This window comes from Caloenas nicobarica, chromosome 3 (genome assembly GCF_036013445.1).
Source record: "Caloenas nicobarica isolate bCalNic1 chromosome 3, bCalNic1.hap1, whole genome shotgun sequence".
NCBI classification, from domain to species: Eukaryota; Metazoa; Chordata; class Aves; order Columbiformes; family Columbidae; genus Caloenas; species Caloenas nicobarica.
In genome coordinates, this window is record NC_088247.1 from 26,263,541 (window position 1) to 26,281,001 (window position 17,461).

Here is a 17,461-nt window from a genome sequence, read left to right on the forward strand (position 1 = left end):
AAATAGGATAAGGCTCTTCTTTGAATTTGTCCATTGTTGACCTAAAAACTGCAATGTGGTTCACTGCCATCTTCATGAACTAAGACATTGAAAAGTACAGTATCACTATCAGTAGAGCACAAAGAAAAACTGTAAGTGGAATCCTTCATGTAAGGTAGTCAAGCAGAATATTATTATTCTCAAAAATTCACGACATAAATGAGAATGTCAATTCATAGACTATGGAGTAAAAAATCAAATTGTTAGATGAGACCTTGGACAAAAATTTAGCCTTTTCTACACTACTACTACCCTGAATGACGGCTGAAAACCTTGTATATTTTTAATTGCTTCATATAATCAGGTTTTAATACAGTTGACAAAAAAAGCAACTACAACAAATTTAACATATGTAACAAATAAGGTAATTTGCATTAGATTTGGAGGATCTGGCAGACTGGCATTCACCACAAAGTCTTGGAACAACTGAAAGTCATCCATATACTTGAACAGATGTTAAACAGAACAAAAATTTAAAAGTGCTATTGCCAAAAAAAATCTTATGGTGAATTCAGATTTGACTCCATGTTCATAACACAACTGGCTTCACAAATGAAATGCAAAGATTCAGATAAATAAAACACATAATAGAATGGTCACACACAGTGTGAGATCTCATAAACTACTGCAAACGTTTGTACTGCTCTAAAAGTCATCTTGATTAGAAATTAACTATGTATTCACTAAAATTCATTCTAAACCAGGGGAAAATGTCTTGGTGTTTATACATTTTCCCCATCTATAGAAGTACCAAGCTCAGGGTTCTGTACTATAGTCATTTATTTCTTACTTACAAGTCATACAATTCTTGACAAGACAGTACAGTACAATAACTCTTCCCATAATAAAATGTTATGTATGGGTTTTATTTTGGTTCTTTGCTGAAATGGTTTTCTTATATTTGTTTTCTTGATATAAATGTCCTTGGTCAAGGTAGATGACAAATGTAATTAAGCTGCAAAAAATCCATTTAATTGATAGTTGCAGTATTGAAGGAAGCTTGTGCAACCTTTGAGTTTGTTTTCTTGTTCAAAGCTGTACAGATGAAGTTTCCAGCTTCCATCACTGTATAAAGATTTACTCCCTAAAAAAGAGATGAAAAATGTTAAGAATAATATATGCATATGTTGAAAAAGCTGAAACCCCATGCTTCTTTGCTCCCAGGTCTAATTTTTGTGAACAAAGGTCCTGATTCATGTCATAGGTCAGCAATGGAGATCAGTAGAGTTACAGTGATGTACACAATAGTCACAGCTTCCAGTTGTTTGGAAGGCTCTACCACTTTGAGAGTGATTTCTTATGCTAACAGTAGTGGACCAAACACACCATTAATATCTTTCAAACTCAAGAATCTGGAATAAAAAACTGCAATAAGTTGGAAGAAAAATACAGTGTCTACACATGTGCTGGACTTATTTATCACCCAACAATAAGGAACTTCATCCTTAGAAGTATCCCATTTGCAGCTCAGGAAAATGGAGGAAACACCTTTGTATTGGCAACTGAGTTCAGTGAAAGATGGGATCCTGTATTCTCTTGAATAAATACAATCTCCTTGAAGAAGTTCCTTTCAATGCAAAATTACAATTTACATTGCTAGCATGACTGAGCAAAAAATTGCATCTGCTTGCTCTGTCCATGCTTAAAATATGTTCCCTGAGCAACCGTTTCTTAACTAATAAGATGCATATCAGTACTGCTGGATTGCTAAAATGAAATCAGATCACTGATTAAAGAGGAAAAAAAATATTCATTATTAATCTCCTGGATTACTCATACTTGGTAAACGTTTTAGAGTTAGATCGTATAAGTGACATAAGTACTTGCTCCAAAGATTGGAATTTAGAAGCCAGTAAAGTTCCTGTAGAAGGGATGTGAAAGGGGACTTTGAACTACCAGTACACTGAGCAGTCACATAAAACTGGAAGAAGTGTGTCACTCGACACTAAAGAGTACAGCATGTATTCCACCAAAAATACGCTTTCATAATACTTAGGGATTTATGCACTAAAGTTCAGACCAAGACCTGATTTAGATGCTTAATCCTTTACTTGGATCTAGCACTTAATATCTATGTTTTACCGTAAACTTTGCCTTTTTCATTCTTGGACCTGGCGAAAAATGTTAATGAGAATAGAAATTACTTCAGGTAAATGTAATAAAAAATTTTTAATTCAAATTAAAAAATGCTTCAAAGTTTCTAATTAGCTCTAGCATATAGAACCATCTAAACATATTGTTCAAATCCCTCCTTTTATAACTGTCTCATTTTAATACAGTTATAACAAGGGTGATTTCAGCTCATTCTGTTTATCCTTTATTGGTTATTACTTAGGCATAGTTTGTAGGGTGCTATTGCACATAATGAAATCTAAAAAATTCTTAGAGCACCTGCGTTTTTTTACTAGGAAGACATGTGAAACATACCGCTTAGACATACTTGGTAGCTAGATTATGGGAGATGGCAAAATAACCCCCTCAGATTATACAAAATTCACATTTTCAGCACTGTAACACTGTATACTGTGATACATGTTGATAAGAAACATATGTTCACAATTTACATTAATTGAATGGAATACAAGTATATTGCCTTTTATATTATCTTTTTATGTAAGTGTTGTGAACCAAAGAGGATTACCATGAGGGCACAAAACCCAGCATTCACAAGCATGACTCACAGATGGGGATGGGAAAAGAGTAGTGACAGGTGTTTGTAAGGTTGTTGAGTCAAAATAATACATCTTCAGATAGGTACTCAGAAATGTACTTAAGTGTACTTGGTAACCACTCCATATATCCAGAATTATTCCTTGACACAAAGGAACGAAACCATGGAACACAAAGACAAGTACCTCCAATAGGCTATATGAATGTGGATAAGTGCCTTAAGTCAGAAAATGTTCTGCCAGAAGGCAAAGTCCTTTAGCTCCCATTGACTCCAATTAATCAGTTCTCATTCAGCATTTATAAATATGAAGTCTATTATTTCTCTGAACTTCAGTTTTGGTGTCAGTAATGTGAGGCTAACAGTACTTAGTTGCTTCTCAGAAAGGCTTATTGTTTGCCAAGCACTTCGAAGGCATCATAAGCACAAATACTAATACTGTAATTACATAGGAACTATATAGACACTGTTTTTATAGAAAGTACATGCCTCCCTACAAACTTTCATAAGCATTAATGATCTATGACGTAATTATCTATCCACTACCATGGCACAACCAATAAATCTCTTCACAGATGGGCTCTGCTAGAACATTATTTCACATTTAGCCTGCTAGAGATTCATTTCACGCATCATTTCTTGGTTACATGTTCTGAAGAACAGTATAGAACAAGCATTAATTATTATTTTGATGTATCTCGTCAATCTGAACTCAATAACGTGTGCTTAATACTGTCCATCCTTTGGCTGACACTTTAAATGACTTCAGTCAACAAAATGAAAGCTTTAAAGCATAGCTGAGAGAAACATGAGAAAGTGGTCCTTGCAAATGGACAGCATTAGTAATTATAATTTCATTTTGCGCCTTTACACAAAAAGGGCCATATTAATAGATTTTTGCCATAATGATTTTACAGAATTGGCCATGGTACCAAAAACAATCAACACTGCAAAGACCAAAGCTCATCTATTAAGGTAATAATGTTGAGACTCTGTCTCTCATCCAGTAAACTACTGTTTTCTTAATGAGTCAGAAAAGGGTCAAGAAGCAAAGCCTTGTGTTTTTCTATTGCATAATCTATTTTTTTTTTTAAAAAAAAAGGAAAACTAATTGTTTGATGGTGGGTTTTTCATCTCTGCAAGATTTGGTATCAAACTTTAGGAAAGCTAGATTCCTGCTTGGAGACCAGATCATTAACAGATTGATAAACCTTCTCAAGAAGACTGGAACAAGGTATATTTCATTTGATCAGGCTATTTTTATTTAATTTATTCCTTTTGCTACAAGTCAGTTGAAAAGTCAGTGGGTATTTTGCCCAAGGAAAGACTATACCAAAAGCCTAAGGTGCACAGTAATGTAAAGTGAAATGCATGATTTCTCCTCCTTATTCCAAAGAACTGTGTTGCTTCAAAAGACTAAATACCTTCTTCATGCAAAAAGCTACACCAAAGCATGTACAAACAATTCAAAACAGAGTTCACTTGTACAGTGGACACTTGTGATTAAACCTTTTCTAAACAGGTGTCTGACATCTACCCAGAACTCCCTAAGAAGCACATGAAAGCAGATAAACATGACAGTGAACTCTGTAAGGTACTGAAATAATTAACAGTGCTCAGGGGATGTACCATTCAGAAACAAGTTCCATGACTCTTTCACGTCAAGGAGCTCTTTCAGCATGCGTGCCACGCTGAACTGCAACCCACAGACAAGTAATAACTTCCCCAGTAACTGAAATAGTTGTATTCCAGACATCAGGCTTTTCAATTTCTTTCTGCAGTAGTTTAAATACATGTTACGGTTTTGGCAGCTCTTTATATGTTCTTCTTTGAGCTTGACTCTCAAAGTCTATGTCTAAGTTAAAGGTAAAGTTGTATTGCTTGAGTTAGTACAAACTCATTAAGCCACATTTCCAGAACGATGATGACCAACAGGAAGAGAAAAGAGCACATTTTTCGGAGAGGGCAGCATTAGTTGGTTCCCAGGAATACAGAATAATTAACATGCCAACCAAGCCAGGGATACTAAATGTGTGCTTGTGAAGTGTGGATGCTCACTGGCAAGGTACTTTAAAGTGCAGCTCAGTGTAGATAAGCTGCTTTCTCCTCTCCTCCAAGAACATAAAATAATAAAAATGACCATGAAGCCTGCCAGCCAGTAACAGATTTTGCATAATTTTGAAATATATTAAGTGGGTACCTGAGAAATAGCGATGGCCTGTGCTTGGGCTCCAAACACCACAATTTTTTTCTACTTCAGAGCCAGAAAAATTGAGAAAAACTTATTAAGAACTATGAACCAATTCCAAAGCTCTGTGAAAAAAGCTGACGTATGCTCAGTCTCTCCACTGTAGAGCTGATCAGCCTTCTGGGGCAATGTACACAGCACTGAAATTTTTGTGGTTACTGAAGCTGAGCTGTGACCCAAAGCAGTTGCTACTGAGCTACTCATAGTTTTAGGTAGGGAAAGGGGGGGTCATTCAAATTCCTGTCAAATATGCAAACCAGTTCTACTCTAAATTGCTAGTAAAGACAACATAATTCATGTTAAAGCACTGAGTTTGCAAAAACTACTATTTGCTCCCAATGTTTTAATGTACAGCACAAGTAATTGTCAGGTATGTATTGTATGTTTTCCAGAAAAATATCTCTGTTTTCCTTAAAGTCTTAATTAGAAAGTAAAAATATCTTACTGTATTGATCCCAAGACCATTAAGCATGTATATCACATCCTCTGTGGCTACATTTCCAGTAGCACCTTTTGCATAGGGACAACCACCCAGTCCTGCAACTGATGAATCTACTACAGCAACTCCCATCTGGAAGATAACAATACAAAAATGCAACATCAGCAGAGAGTATTATTTATAATTATTCAGAAATAGCAGGTTATATATATTAGTTACCATGGATAAAATACACTTTTCTGCACAAATGGATGTTTTTCTCAGAGGAAATTCCTTATAATGGCTTTATAAGGGAAGACTTTTTAAACACAGGATATGTAACAGAGAACTAACAGTCCATTACATGTGATTTTGGCAGATAACATGATTGCTCTTCTAGAGCCAGAGTTTTATGCCTTTTCTCTCTTTATCTCTCTACATGGTTTTAAGTATCCTGCATCTATTCCTGCAAAGGCTTACATGCAAACGAATACAATCAATATGTTTATTCAAATGTGTAACGTTAAGCATATGTATAAGTCTCTGCAAGTTGGAAGTCTTAATATTAGCATCTGATTTATGTGTCATCCAAAAGATTTTAGGACATATACCCTCTAAAATGTATTTTGTATTAATGGCTATTCTTCCACAAAGAAGTTCCTTCCTAGCATTTTCTCTCATTTTCTTTCTTGTTTATTAGAGATCATGAAACCACTACGTAAATAATTTTTTAATTCTTGTCTTAGAGGAAGACTACAATGTACTTTCACCCAAATTGAACACAACAATGTAAGGAAGAGTTACATTTTGGCAGATCTGTTAAAGAGTTCCTGAGTTTAAATCAACTGGAAATAAAAGCTTAAAGAACTATATGCTGGTGAGTCTGACCCATTGTTTATCATATTCACCAGTCTAGAAGAAAATGCGACCCCAAAAAATAGCAAATTTCACACCCTAGCACAATCCTGCAGCAGCATTCAGAAGCCTAGTTTTTAAGACGCTTGGAATAACTGAATAACTTGGATATCATGGATGTTCTCCATAGATATAGGTTCCAATCTTTGAATATTTTTAAGGGAGTACTTCATGCACAGTGTTAAGCTTTCTTACTTAAATTAAGACTTAAAAAACCAGCCAGCTGTCATAAATTCATGATTCTCTCATTTTTATTTTCTTCCTACTACATCCAAGCTCCTTCTCTCTCCTGATAGTAAACCAGTTACCAGCTCTGCCCCACAGGTACTAAATTTCCTATGAGATAAAGCCCTCCCTGGCAGATTGGTCAGGGAGGGAAAGTAAAAAAGCCTGTGAGTTCCACTGACTTGTTTAGTGAGCTCTTGCATGCTCTTCTTCCTGTGACTAAATTTTAAAATAAAGCTGAAATTGGAAAGCATTTTTTTCTGTTTTAACATGTTACGTATGTGATCCAGGACACTGGGTCTCCTTTGTTAGAGAAAACTCTTCAGACTTCCCCTTGAAGAAGATTAGATGTCTTTAGAGGCATCCAGGCTCTAGAGATAATAAGAGGCAGGCAATGACATTAGGCAGAGAGGTCATCAGATCTTCAAAGACACCAGTTTCTCTCTACCTTAAGCACACTAGAGGGTTCTCCTCCCCCTAGGCCTAATTTAGGGAGACATAACACCAGAAGCTTAGAACTCAGGCAGACAGAATCAGGGTGCAATCACAGCTCAAAATCAGGACAGAAGTTCCTGTGCAGAGATAGGTTTTCAACAATCTGGCTTTGGGTCTGAAGAGATTCAGAGTTTAAACCAAGCCTGTTACTCACATTTGCACGTCAGTTAAGATCAGCTTAGAGGCCAGACTGCACAACAATCTGATTTCTGTTGGTCTCCTGAGGGACCTTCCTGTCCCTGTAGGTCAGACTGGGAGCCTGAGCTTCTCCTTCACAGCCACAAATACAACTGGCTGGCAAGGGAGGCAAAAGATGATGCTCTACATGTTGCAGTTGCCAAGTCCCCTTTCCAAATATACCCATCAGCAGGGTTTTTTAGTTCTGAAATAAACTTCCCTAATGTTTTGTTGTATTTGCTTCTAGTTTTAACAGTGCTTTCAACAGTTTTATCATTGGCCTTACAGACTCTTTGAAGTACCAACATTTCTGGAGGGCAATAATAAAAGAGTAAGCCAATGAAGCATTGTCTCAGGTCCTATTCTCAGGCAGGGAACATTATCTTGAGTTAGGTAGCTGCTCAAAGCCTGTAATAAAGACCTCAAAGGAGCTGAGCTGCACAACCGTGACAGGCAAGACAGTGCTGTTTAATGTACACACAATGAGACTCTCTAAGAAGGGATATTGTACTTTAAAGTATGCTAATCTGTGAATTATGGAGTGAATCACCAAAGTACGTTTCACATTTCAGCCACTTGTCACACACTTCGTTTGTGTAACCCACCGGTCAGAAAATGTGTTATACAACACATCTGTGTCCAATACATAGAGGATATGTGTTTATGATAGCTTTCAACTAGAAATTCTGTCTCTTTTTGCACTAGCTGCTAGGATTCATTCATTTACTCTGGAAGTCATTCCTTCAAGCTCCACAGTGGCAGCTGTCAGGCTTGCAAGTGACCCTGCAGAAACATACCTAAGGCCCCTTAGTGGAAAGACGACTAGTACGGTAAAGGTCTGGGGAAAAGGGAGACTAACATATAGAAGTGCTAGTACAATACAAGCATGCATCCCACTATCATGCCTGCTCTTTCAGGCTGACTTTAAGATTTCCATCAGAAAGGATTGTTTCAGGGATGAAAAGGAAGAAGAAAGTGTCCTTCATGGAGTCTCCCACCAGCTGTCAGGTTATGTCATAACGCTAGAGCATTCTTCTAGATGTACTTACTGTCTGTAACTTTTACATGGGGATAAAAGCTATAGGCAAATAATGTGCTGAGATATTTCACAGCTGCTAAACTCCCAAGGAAGAGCAACAGAATCAGAAAGAGCTTTATTAACATATAAGCAGTCCCTTTCTAACCCCAGTAAATTATCTCATGAAATGCTTACCCTTATGCAAGAATGGGAAAAACAGTAACTAGACTGTATTTAGTCACAATTAAAGTGGCACCTGAAAACTGCCAGAAAAGTTTGCCAGTTCAAAGCTGGGAGAACCTCCTCCTGTGGGGTGTCACCTATATTGCTCAGCCTGCTCGAATGCTTCACAGGGTTCTCGCTGTGAGAAAAAGAAAAAAAAAAAAAGAACAGAAAAGAAACAATATACTGCCAGCTTTAAAAGGGTGTGTCTTCTAAAGGCATTGGATATAAATTTCTTGATATGCTTGAACAAATACTTGCGATGCCACCGTAATTGTGCATTTGCAGTGCAAGTCTCATAACACTGGGGTACATGTTGCTTAATATTGTTTGTTGAAAGTGTTTCTTAATACACAGAGGAGGATGGAATACCACAGCAACATAAACGTAACATAAAATACGTATCTTTGTCTAAGCACATGCTAGTATTCTCAGGCAGCCTCATCTGAGTTAATTCAAACTTCCTCCACTGGAAACTGGAGTGAGCTCAGTCATTTTAGTCTTATCATATATGCGAGAGCATAAAAAACGATGTCTTCTGCTGGGTAAGCCGTGAGAGTAGAAACCTCCAGATGACAGACAGGGATAATTGCTCTGTCTTTTAAACCATCAACTATGCTGGCTAAACAGAAAAAGGAGAAAGTCTAGTCACAGCTTTACATTGGTAACATCCTCAGTGTGGCAGCTTTCATCCTAGTACAGGACACTTAAACCATTAATTCCCAGAAAGAGTATATAAACATGTTTATGTCTCTATAATGGTATCTGCATCAGGATGGATTTGCCATTTTAACATTCAGCCAATTGTTGACAAGGTCTTGACATGGTGTGTATAATATAGCAGCTCTGATTGACCTCCAAATCTGATATGTCTTCAAATCAGTGCTCTTAATATGCAATGAGCGGGTGTCTCTGCCTTTAAGATATTGTCCTTTAAAGTTCTCTTCACAACACTTTGGATGTCAGCTGCAACATACTGCTCGTTCAGCAGCAGGCTCTGCTGCATCTGTCTGCTCTGGCATATAGTACAGGCAAATATAATGTGCTTTCTGATTCGTGTGCAGAATCTGCAGTTCATCTCCAGTGTGGCCCCATTCAAAAAGTCCTTAAATAATCCATATTCCAAGCTCCATTCTAACAGTGCTAAAAACAGATGTTGGAAAACATCCTTCGCAGCACTACTAACTAATTTGGAGGTTAATATTACAGCACAGCCTGTCCAAGCGCAGAGTCTGAAATAGCACCTAATAAATAACTCCTCTGCAAGTTTGAGCAGCTATGAAGCTGTTTTGCTTTTGCAGCCATTAAAAGCATAAGGGGCTCTAAAAGAAAAGCTAAAAATTGACATAATGTGTAAAACAAGGCCTCTTCCTTCATCACATGTCTAATATTTGTCAGGCTTTTTAAAGAGATAATGAGGTTCAAGCCTTTCAACAATCTGAGCCTGCAAAACATTCACTGTCAATATAAGATCTTTAAAAAGCCCACCGTCTCGTTGTCACTTCCAGACAGGCACTAAATTGTGCTGAGATTCATGAGAAGTTGCACTGCAGCTATTTTGTAGAGTATGTCCTAGAGGAGCACTCACTGAGCTGCTCACGTCTGGATGTGCATGGGGGTGAACAACAGCTTGGATTCCAGGACAACTTCAATGCTCCAATCTTTTTTGACACTTGCAGAATTTTGATAATCACTGACACTGGTTCCTGAACACCTTCCAAACTTTAGCTTTGGCTAGCTTTAGCTTACTCTCTAGAGAGGCAGAAGATTTTTTGCTCCTGTCCCATGCTAACTTCCTAATTCCCCAACAAGAGAGCAAGGAATTAAATTCATCACCTTTGTCAAATAGCCAGTTTTAACAGGAAATCATTATTGCCAGTGAATAATAAATGCTTTGTGTTTCTCAGTTTGCTTTACTACCTCTCCATAACTTCTTGTTGGGACAGTCAGTGTCCTTCCTTACTGATCTTTAAACCTGGCTTTGTCTGATGGAAAATTAACTTTGTCCCTTTTTTAAAAATGGCAAGATCAGCAGCAGTAACTCCAGGGATGTATGAGGTATACACCAGAAACTATAAACCAGGTCTCTCATAAACTGAAATTTTTTTAAAAAGATGAGATTTTGAAACTATAATATCGAGGATCCTAGGTATGGGTAAAACAGGTATCCAACAGGAAAAAATCTGTTGTGCCAGAAAGCTTAGGGGCCACAGCACTGTAAAGTTCAGTACCACAGTGCCTCAAAGATAGGTGCACATATACATGAAAAAATATCAGTATATTACCTCAGCATTTATTTAAGGAAGGGAAGAGGGAGGGAGGAAGAAGCAAACGGAGGAGATGCGTGCATCATGTCAGATTGTGCACACAAACAGCGGCACGGGACTAATGCTGCCAACTGCTCGGTCCTGCAGCCCTGCCAGGGCGGGCTGGCTCTGCTGTGGGGTGGCCCTGGCCTCTGGCATCAGGCTGCCACCCACCACCACCTGCTACGCCACCAGCGAAAACTCCTCCTGTAGAGATATAAATAACCATAGAAACATAAATAACTATGTCAGCAACACTTTGTAAAGTGGCTGCACCCATAGAGACCCTTCTGTGAGTTATGTTATCAAGCTAAAATCAAGGCTTGCCATTCCCCTTTGTTTCAATAATACAAGCGTACATAAATAAATATTATTTTAGTATTTGAGCAATTAGAAGCATACATTCCTACATATAAGGCAATAAAATGGGAAAACATCCATCCATGGAAAACCCTGAAAGTTAACTACATTTCTTTATTTTTATCTGTGGTCTTGCTACAGATTAATGCATCACAAAAGAAAACATTACTTTTCAGAGTAAACTCCATCACTACTGACCGCAGGGTGTCACTGTTACATTAAAATCTGTAATTTCCCAGTTCATTTAGTTAGAAAATTAATGCATTCAGCCCCCTCCCCCCCTAAAAAATCCTTTTGTCCCAAAACATACTGAGATGCAAGCAATTTGTGGGCAGACATGCTGCATAAAATAGGTTAATACAGCATTCCTTTAACTTATTGCACACATCTTTTCATATTGCTACTGACACATTTATTATAAGCAAAGCTGGCAATGACATGTAGAGTTAAAGTTCCCTAACACTTTCTATCACAAGGCCCTACTTCCAGTTGTTTATTACTTTGTCAGCCTTTAACTGCTGGATCTTACATTTTCCATGCTTCGTCTCTGCCTCAGGCTGGATTGTTTTGGAAAGTTTTTGTGAAAAATTGGTTGGCCACTTCCAAAAACAAGTTTTGGGGAAGAAAAATTAGGTTTTTTAATGCTAATATTCAATAATTCTAACGTGAGCTTCCTGGAGACATTCTTGTAGCTTTGCAGTCTCAGATTTGGCACAGGAGAAATACTGATTTTAAGAGACAACATGGTCTGGACTTAGTTACAAGCTTAGGAAAGTTCCACCTCCTTGTCAGGAACTGGTCAGCCTCACAGCTAAAATGCCTGAGGGTCAAGATAGCAGCAGCTGACCATGTTCCTTCCCTTAACCTTGACAAAGAGCTGTGAAGCAATTTCTCTGAAACTGAGTTGAAAAATCTGTGTCTCTGGCTGAGAATGTATCACCTGCACAGAAAAACTCTCACTGGTGGGCTCCAGCAGCTGAGACCTGTGGTGCGGAACCAGTTCTTCAGAGAACGGGGAATTGATGATGCCATTAAAAGTGAGAGACTGGTTTTGAGATTTTGAAAAGCTTAGAAAGTCCTAATCAAAATCCTATGCCATGGCAAAATTAATACTGGGAAGCAGATGGTCACAAATCACTATCAGTATTGCCTGCGCTGGCATATTTTGCTCCCTTTTTGAATATGGGGTTTGCCAGTTTGGTGTTGTACACAATTTGAGTTGCTCCCTTCCTAGGGATCATAAAACCAGCAGGGGGAGCAGGAGACACATTTCAAGGTCTTTTCGAAACCCATGAAGATGCGATGATCATCGCAGCACTGAGTGACTTCCCAGTCGCCCTTCCTTCTGTCCCCAAACAAGCCAGGGCATTGCCAGATTTCCCAATTCAGCTGTGGCTGATTTGAAGTAAGTACTCATTGCCCCAGATGCTCTTCAGCAGAAGTTGCTGCTCTCAAGTAAACCTCCGGTGGTTTAATGGTTTGTCTGCTTGCTACGCCTTGTGAAATAACCTGATCTAAAAATGCGGGTGAGTGGGGGTTGCTCTGGGAGAGGAAAATTTTGCTGGGATTGGAGAAAGCATGTTTGGAACTGCTAGCACTGGAGGTCCCATGAAGAAACAAAATCCACTCACTTTGCAAGGGATGGCTCACAGAGGATAAGCGGAATAGAGGTGTACCCACTAAAATAAAATGGCTGAATTATCATAAAGGCTGAATTATGGGATGTCAGCTGAGAATGAGTTGAATGAAGGATGGAACTGTGGGTAAAAACCAATGCTTGAAATGCGGACTGCAGGGAGTGCACTTCACTGTGAGTTACAAGATTGAAAAAGGACAGAGTGCTACTATGGAGAATCAGGGAAAGGCACTGATCTAGTATTTGAAGTGCCCATGGCAAACGCGGAACATGTGAATCCATCCATGAAAACGGCAAATCTGACCCAAGCATCACAATATCTGAAAACACTACTTTTTCTGACATTCATGGAACACATAACCTACTTCATTTCTCTTAGGTATCCCTTTTATTGGTATCTATACTTTATAAACAAACTACAAATTCTTTTGATCTTGTTGTTCAGTCCTGGTTAGCTTCTGCCAACTCCCAACCTTTCTAGCTACTGTAAGACCAATTTCTGTTGAATCACTCTGCAGTTTAAGCTGAGTGGCCAAAACTATTCCTGGAAGTCTTCATTTTCGTCACTTTGTATAAACACAACACTCTCAGCATGATGCACCAAGTGGCAGAGGACACTAGCTTGTACCAATATGGGCAAACAAAATAGGTGGGTGGTAGAAGATATCTGTTTTTATAAAATAAATATGTAGCAATGATGGCATTTATAAAAAATCTGGGAAAGTAGAGCAGAACTATTTCATTCTATGGTAGAATTATGGTATGTCAGCATCAGGGTATCTGAAGGAACAACATGGTAACAGCATTGAAAATCCCATCTGGCTTCAATTCAGCCTGAGCCCTCCCACAGCAGCACCTGACTCCCCTAGAGCCAGGAACATCACCCACCCACAAAAACCACTTTGTTTTGATTTTCATCCCCTGTATTATCTCCGAAATCACACCCACCTGCCACCCAGACAGCAAAAATGGGGACCTCCTGCATGTCCCCAGGGCTCATCTCCAGATGTGCTGTGGAGTCCTACAGAAGTATTATATCAGCTCCTTGGCTGGGGCTGATCACCCATACAACACTTGTGGTCTTCAAAGCCTGAAAACCACCACTGGCTCCTTGCCGTGGAAGCTGGGGAAGCTCAATGGACTAACATGGGTGGAGGAGACCCCCATCATGACATCAGGAATTCTAACAGGTTCTGCAGGGGACTGAAATGAATGCCTTCTCTCTGTCTTCCTCCGTGTAGCTAAGATTGATGTCTGCTAGTTCTAGAACAAGGACATTTTCTACCATAACTAATTCAGCTTCACTCAGTGATTCCCATCTCAACTGAATAATGAGCTTCCACATTTAGAGTGAAAAGACCTTTTCAGATATTAGTGACTTTTAGTATTGCTCCCACTCGCACCTTGAAAACTAGACCTACAATTGCTTCTCCTGGATGTGGTGATACACAGAGTGAGGCAGCAGTTGGCTAATATCCTTCAATCCAAGTCTCCCTTGTCTGCCACATACAAGAACATCTGCTGAAGGTTTTGGCTACTATCCCAAACCTGATGGCAGTAATGATGTATTAAATGATCTGCTAGAAAAATTGCAAAATACAATTTAAAGTAGATGACTACTTTTATACTTCCAAGGCTTTTCCTCTGATGTCAGTACCTATGCTTTCCAGAAAGTTGCTCAGGTTATTGTTGTAGCTACTATAACATCTTCTTTCCCATTTCACCAATTTAATAGCAATCAAGCTAGGCTAGAGTAATTTTTTTTTTCCTCTCAATAAGCATCCCAGGAAGATTTAGCTGACTTAGAAATGGAGGAGACTCAGCAGCAGAGCAAAAGAAAAAACCCACACGCATCCAAACACAAACATACCCAATAGACTAGCAGTAATGCTACCCTAACCAGAGCTTGTTTTTTTCCTTCACCTTCATTCTAAATAAGTGTCCTAACTATTGGGTGATGTGGGACACCCAGGCAGTGAACCACTAAACTCCTGCTTATGGCTTTTTCTCATTTGAGACCCAAACTGCACTGTTATTCACAAACACATGGCACCAGCTAAACAGAAGATCCTGCTGAAGCTTAAGTTTTCAGCTACTTCAGAAACACCACGATGGTGGTGCGTTCTGTGCACATCCCTGAGAAACCTACCACCTACCTAACTACTTCTTTGCCCCTCCACTTTTCAATCAGAGTTTGCTGCACTTTCTATCACCCTATGCAACACCCAGATTTAAAGCCCTAGCAGCACAGTTTAACTTTTTAGAAAAGTCCAGTATTTTATACAGGCCCAGATCTCTTGAAACTCCTCCACTGTACAAAAGTGGATTGGCCTAATTCTTACATTATAGAAATCATTATTCATTGGGAGCTTGCTTGAACAAGGGCATGGATTTCAAGACTGTATCAGCAGTAGTAGCAGTAGTAGTTCTAACCTGCAGCTGGACTTCATAGATTTGACTCCTCTTGTAGGTCTTAATAACAATGAAATATCAGAATTTATTAACAAGTGGGCAGAAGGAAAAGGATCTGATTGTATCAGAAAACAAAAGTCTGTTTTTACCTTTTTAACAGCTGTTAAGCTTTTAATCCTTTTTGGGGGGAAGAAAAAAAAATGTGCAACAGCTCTGTTAATTCCTGAGGCTTACTTTGCAAATGAAGACACTTGGAATTTTCTAAAGGAAGTCACACATTTCCAACAGGGCACATGTTTTATAATGATATAATTTGCTATTTAGAACTGGGATATCACTTTAACTTTCACCAAGTGCATAAAAGTGTTATTTTTATGCATTGTTTCAGTTGTTCAGATTAATCCAAAATGTACTGCAAGAATGCGCAGAATTTTGAATTATAGTTTAGTTCTTCCATAATCCACGGTATCTTTTGCATTTTATATTAATATGCACAATATGTTCTTCTTACTTAAAATACAAAGTATATGCTCATAGTAGTAATTTTCTATTGTGAGGGATTCCTCTTGTCATTTCTGGAGATATCTCACAATAGAAATTAAGAATTCTGCATCCCATCTCAAGATGTACAGATGTATATCTCCATCATTCCTTATTACTCCATATTAGATTTAAACTCCAGGCCAAATATAATTTGTACAGTTAATGCTATTAAATAAAAAGCTGCACTTTTTGTTCAGATATAACTACTATTTTGAATATGTCTTAATTCTATTTTCATAATCCCCTGCGTGAAACAATACTTTATTCTATTTTAGTACATAGGATATAAGGATTTTAGAGATTCCACTCCCTAATATCCATTGACAAAACATATTCATCATAAAGAAAAGTGGATTGCCAAGATGTATGGTAAACCGCCCTTAGAAAAAAACTCCTGGCATTTATTACATGATCTTGATTACACAGGTGCATACCCATCTTCTCCCGTATTTGGAAAATAAGAACTGCATTCTCCATTCACATGCTTTTAACTTATTTACAGCTAGAACTGGAGACTTAATATTTATCATCACAAAGTATAAAGCCAAATGTCCTTTTTCTTCAGGAGCACTAAAGATTAACAGATTAGAATGTTTTCCACATGTCCATTTTACTGTCAAGAGAATATTAAAGAAGTTTTCCAGCTTCCGCAGCTCAGCCAGATGTCAATGGATCCCACAGTGAAGCAGAATTGGCAGAGTAGCCTTCTCATGACCCCGGCATTGTTTTATCAAGGATCAGTTTAAAAGTATAAAGGGCCATTTCTTGCTGAGATCTGTAATGTTTTTCAGCCCTTTTCCCCTGCAATTACACAAAAGTGCTGACTTTGTTGAACTACTGATATGCAGTAGTATTTCTTATGACTTCTCTCACACTGTGCTGTAATTGCTGTTTGTGTTGGCACAAGAAAAGTAACACGTCTTGTTTCCACTGTACATTTCCGGACTCTGGTTTCAGTAACATCAGTGTAGGATATTGTACTGGGCATATGTTTTGTTGTGTAAACATTCACTAGTAATTTACCCTGTCAATCTCTGCAGTATGGCCTCTAATTATCAGAGGTTGAAGGGCTTCAGATGGACATTTTATAAAATATTTACAGTAGTTATACTGTTTCTTTTTTTCTTCACTGGTGTCTGTGTTCTGAAAAGTATTGCGAAGAAAAAAAAATATCAAAAACTGTAAAAGAAAACCGAACAACAAAACCAAATTATTCATTCTTGCACATCTCATTCTCTAGATGAACTAAAGACTTGGTTCCCAATTAGCTAAGGAAAAGATATGGCAGTATTGCAGTAGACATTACAATATAATAAAGTATTAGATATTTCTGTTTTCTTTCAATTTGATTATTCCCTTTACATCTTTTGTAACAACAACAAAAAAGTATATTATTTCTATCAGTGCTTTTTTTCTTACTAAATTCATTCTCACTAAATAGCCCCTGAACTTGCAAACAGCTATGCACATGCTTAATTTGATTCAAGACTCAGACAAATGTATTTAACAAATGGGACCGCTAAGGTCTTGTTGGAAAATATCGCATCTACTGCAACGACTCAGAACCAAAGAGCAACCTCCCTTTAAGAGCTCTGGAATATATGTTTTCGTCATTCAACTGAATAATTTCAAGGAAGTAGAGCTTCATATTTTGTGCTAAAGTAGAATGTCTTGAGTAGAATTCCAGGATGGGCTTAAACAGTTAATAATTACAGTAATGTGACCAAAGAAGATGCAATCAAATAGGGCATCTTTTTAAACACTATAGGCAGAGTGAAT

The 17,461-nt window shown here is 38.1% G+C and overlaps 1 protein-coding gene across 4 annotated transcripts in view; it reads right to left on the minus strand.

Annotated features, from left to right (window-relative positions):
* Nucleotides 1-229: 229 nt before the first annotated feature.
* The window catches only part of HMGCLL1 (3-hydroxy-3-methylglutaryl-CoA lyase like 1), an 82,445-nt gene continuing 65,213 nt past the window's right edge, over nucleotides 230-17,461 (minus strand). For 3 of the 4 annotated variants that reach the window (XM_065631582.1, XM_065631579.1, XM_065631581.1), the window contains 2 exons: nucleotides 5,401-5,526; nucleotides 230-1,123 (listed from right to left, as the gene is read on the minus strand). In XM_065631582.1, coding sequence (XP_065487654.1) covers nucleotides 1,010-1,123; nucleotides 5,401-5,526 — 240 coding nt within the window. In that variant the 3' untranslated portion in view covers nucleotides 230-1,009. The remainder of the gene's footprint in view (nucleotides 1,124-5,400; nucleotides 5,527-17,461) is intronic. The other variant, XM_065631580.1, reaches the window with a different exon arrangement.